This window comes from Didymella exigua (assembly GCF_010094145.1).
Source record: "Didymella exigua CBS 183.55 unplaced genomic scaffold M421scaffold_82, whole genome shotgun sequence".
Lineage (NCBI taxonomy): Eukaryota > Fungi > Ascomycota > Dothideomycetes > Pleosporales > Didymellaceae > Didymella > Didymella exigua.
Window position 1 is genome coordinate 14,856 of NW_022984856.1, and position 3,555 is coordinate 18,410.

At 48.8% G+C, this 3,555-nt stretch overlaps 1 protein-coding gene across 1 annotated transcript; it reads right to left on the reverse strand.

Annotated features, from left to right (window-relative positions):
- Positions 1-1,359: 1,359 nt before the first annotated feature.
- On the reverse strand, positions 1,360-1,791 carry M421DRAFT_78844 (uncharacterized protein; the record flags this gene model as incomplete). Its single annotated transcript, XM_033597434.1, has 1 exon — positions 1,360-1,791. A coding segment is annotated over one exon (432 nt), but the record flags the coding sequence as incomplete, so codon positions are not given.
- Between the last annotated feature and the right edge of the window lie 1,764 nt (positions 1,792-3,555).

The window sequence follows — 3,555 nt, forward strand, 5'->3', positions numbered from 1 at the left end:
AGGGGCTGCAGGGCAGTTAGAGTGGCTAGCTGGGTGTGGGCCACAGCAGTTGGCGCATGAAGCTTTATGGGAGCACCCCTCTCCGTACTGTCCCTGGTGCCTGTCTGTGCGGTTGCCGCAGTGGACGCAGCGGGCTGTCCGAGTACATCGAGCCGCGTTGCAGTAGCCCTGACAGCCTGGGTTGTGTCGCTGAATAGCAGGGTGCTTGTTAATCTCTTTTGAGAACTGGCTAGTGCCAAAGAGCCTAAACGCCCGGACTGGCTCCTTGTAGGAGACGATCCAGGTAGTAAGGCCTTGCTTGTTGGCTCCATGACGTGAGGGTCTGCAGCTAGCTGGCTGCTTTCTATCCAAGATGGGTAAACCAACCGTACCTATGGTTGATTTAGGGTTGCAAATTTGTTAGGGACTAGGGCTACAGGTTTTGCGCAGATATCTTATCACAGGGTACAGTTAGTTTTCCTCCTAACTATAGTTATTCTGCAACAACAGACTTAATCTGCTTTAAACTTAGACATATAATTTGTAGTACTAACCTGCATTACCTGTGCAAGTTGTAGCAAAATCAGCTGCGTAGTTAATAGGGGTAGGGTTTAATGTTCATAGTTAGGGTTGCGCTAGCGCGGACAATAACTGCAGCAGAACGCAGAACAACAACACTGTAACACTAACGTGTTTTACAAGCGAGCGCCGCGTACAAGCAAGCGCTGCACCCTAGCCAAGATAAGGGCGCAGGGAGGACACCAAACCGCGGCAAAAGAGGCTTAGCGTTAGGGTTTGACCCCTTTTAAGCGATCTGCTTTGGTGGTCCCCTGCGTTACCCTATCCTATGGCAGCAAGTCAACTCAGCCCTGAGTTGCGTTAGGGGTTTGTTTTAGTTAGGGACAAGATATCCCAGTGCTAGCGTATTTTTAAGCATATAGGCCTAGTTGTGTTATACTTAAGAGCTAGTTTTGATAGGTTCCTATAGGCCAATCTTTCTATCCAAGATAGGTAAACCAACCATACCTATGGTTGATTTAGGGTTGCAAATTTGTTAGGGACTAGGGCTACAGGTTTTGCGCAGATATCTTATTACAGGGTACAGTTAGTTTTCCTCCTAACTACAGTTATTCTATAATAATAGACTTAATCTACTTTAAACTTAGACATATAATTTATAGCACTAACCTGCATTACCTGTGTAAGTTATAGCAAAATTAGCTGCGTGGTTAATAGGGGTAGGGTTTAATATTCATGGTTAGGGTTGCGCTAGCGCAGACAATAACTACAGCAGAACGCAGAACAACAACACTGTAGTTAACACTAATAGAAGAAGGTAACACATGAAATGCACAGCACAGAGCAATTGATTACAGCACGCTATGTGCCTGCAAAAGGCTTAAAGAGCTCAAGTAGGGTAAGCTGGCGCATTGCACGGGCGGTGGCAGGGCTCTTTGCAGTCCTTTGGGAGGGCGCAGGCTCCACGCTATCGTCGTTGCCATCTCCACTCTCTTCCAGCTCGCTGTCTTCTATCTCTTCCACCTCCGTCGCAGGCGCCGGCGCGCTTGCCTCAATTGAGAGCGTTGCTTTTTCGCTAATAGAGCCGCCAGAGATGCCCTCTGAGCCCAGCCACTCGTCTAATGCTCTGCTCGCCTTGTGAGCACCAGGGTTTACCTTGACTACGAGCTCCAGCCAGATGTGCCAGTATTGGATGCGAAGATCGTTCTCCACCCACGAGTTGGTGATGACATCGTGCGGCATCAGACAGAGCATGCCCCAGCCCAGCTGCTTGGCTGCTTCGTACCAGCGAAGCGCCTGGTGCAGCCGCCTCTATCCAAGATGGGTAAACCAACCGTACCTATGGTTGATTTAGGGTTGCAAATTTGTTAGGGACTAGGGCTACAGGTTTTGCGTGGATATCTCATCACAGGGTACAGTTAGTTTTCCTCCTAACTATAGTTATTCTGCAACAACAGACTTAATCTGCTTTAAACTTAGACATAACGTAGATTATCACCGAGCCGGCCATATCACCGAACCGGCCACTTTCTCTTGGCACGACCACCTTTTACCCCAACACAACATGCCTTAACAACAACAACTTCAGAATACTACTAGAGAAGGCAGAGTTATCCTTGCTATCTAGGCCTTCTACGCTGGCTAATTTCGCAGTATCCGCAGTGCTGCTAGAGCGTTGAACGTACCTTATTAGTGGGTCTCTGATTGCCTTTGCAATATCACGTTTTGACTAGACGTACGCGCTAATTGCCAGAAACTTACTATACTAGAGGAGCAGACAATTATCCAGTATATACTTAACCTTAATTCGCAAGGATTTGCGCCCTAGCTATGTGAGGTGGCAGATATGGCTGATAAGATACTTAGTGTGCGTGGTGAAGAGCCTGTTGGCAAACTATGGGCTAGCAGGCTTGTGACGCGTTCAGACGAGCTCAAAATGGCCTTCAATTGAGCCAAGGATAGACAGAGGATACTACAGGAAGATCCTGAGATAATTAGCGCGTGGTTTAAGCTGGTGGAGGATACTTAAGTTAAGTATGGTGTTTGCAACAACGACGTGCACAACTTTGATGAAACTGGGTTCCAGATGGGCGTTGCTTTGTCTTCAAAGGTTGTAACAGGCTCAGAGAGACGTGCTCGGCCAGAGCTTGTTCAGCCAGGTGATCGCGAGTGGGTTACCGTTATCCAGAGCATCTGCGCCGCTGGGTATGCAACCCCGCCTTTCATCATCTACAAAGGACGCGTCCACATCTCTGCCTGGTATGAGGAGACAGATATACCCCACGATTAGAAGCTCTCAGTCTCTAAGAACAGTTGGACAAACAACGCGCTTGGCCTTAAGTAGTTAAAGCACTTTAACACGCATACAAAGACGCGTCAGGTGGGAGTGTACAGGCTGCTCATCTTGGACGGCCATGAGAGCCATCTCAACCAGGAGTTCAAGGACTATTGCCTAGAGAACCAAATCCTCACTCTCTGCATGCCACCTCACTCGTCGCACATCCTCCAGCCACTTGACGTGGTCTGTTTCTCGCCGTTGAAGCGCAAGTACTCCTAACGCGTTTGAGACTTGGCACGCCAACGCGTCTTCCACATTAACAAGGAAGGCTTCCTACTAGCCTTTAGGGACGCGTTCCTTGATGTGTTTACAAAGGTTAACTGCTAAAAGGCCTTTGAGGCATCAGGGCTTGTTCCTACTAACGCGCAGGTGGTGTTAGATCGCCTTGAAGTGCGGCTGCATACCCCACCAGCAGTACCTCTACCCGAAACGCCGTGGCAATCTAAGACGCTGAGCAATACACACGAGTTTGGGTCTCAATCCAAGCTTGTAAGCGACTCCTTCTGACGATCGCCAAGTGCAGCGCAAGAGGGGTTCTTAAAGCTTGTAAAAGGGGCTGAAGAGATGCTGCACGAAAATGTCCTTATCAAGGCCCGTGTGCGAGAGCTTGAAGAGCAATTAGCAGTAATGACTAAGAGAAAATTGCGTAAGAGAAAGCAGATTCAGCATGGTGGCACACTTGAGTATGGCCCAGCAGCATCGCGGGTAGCTGCTGAGGC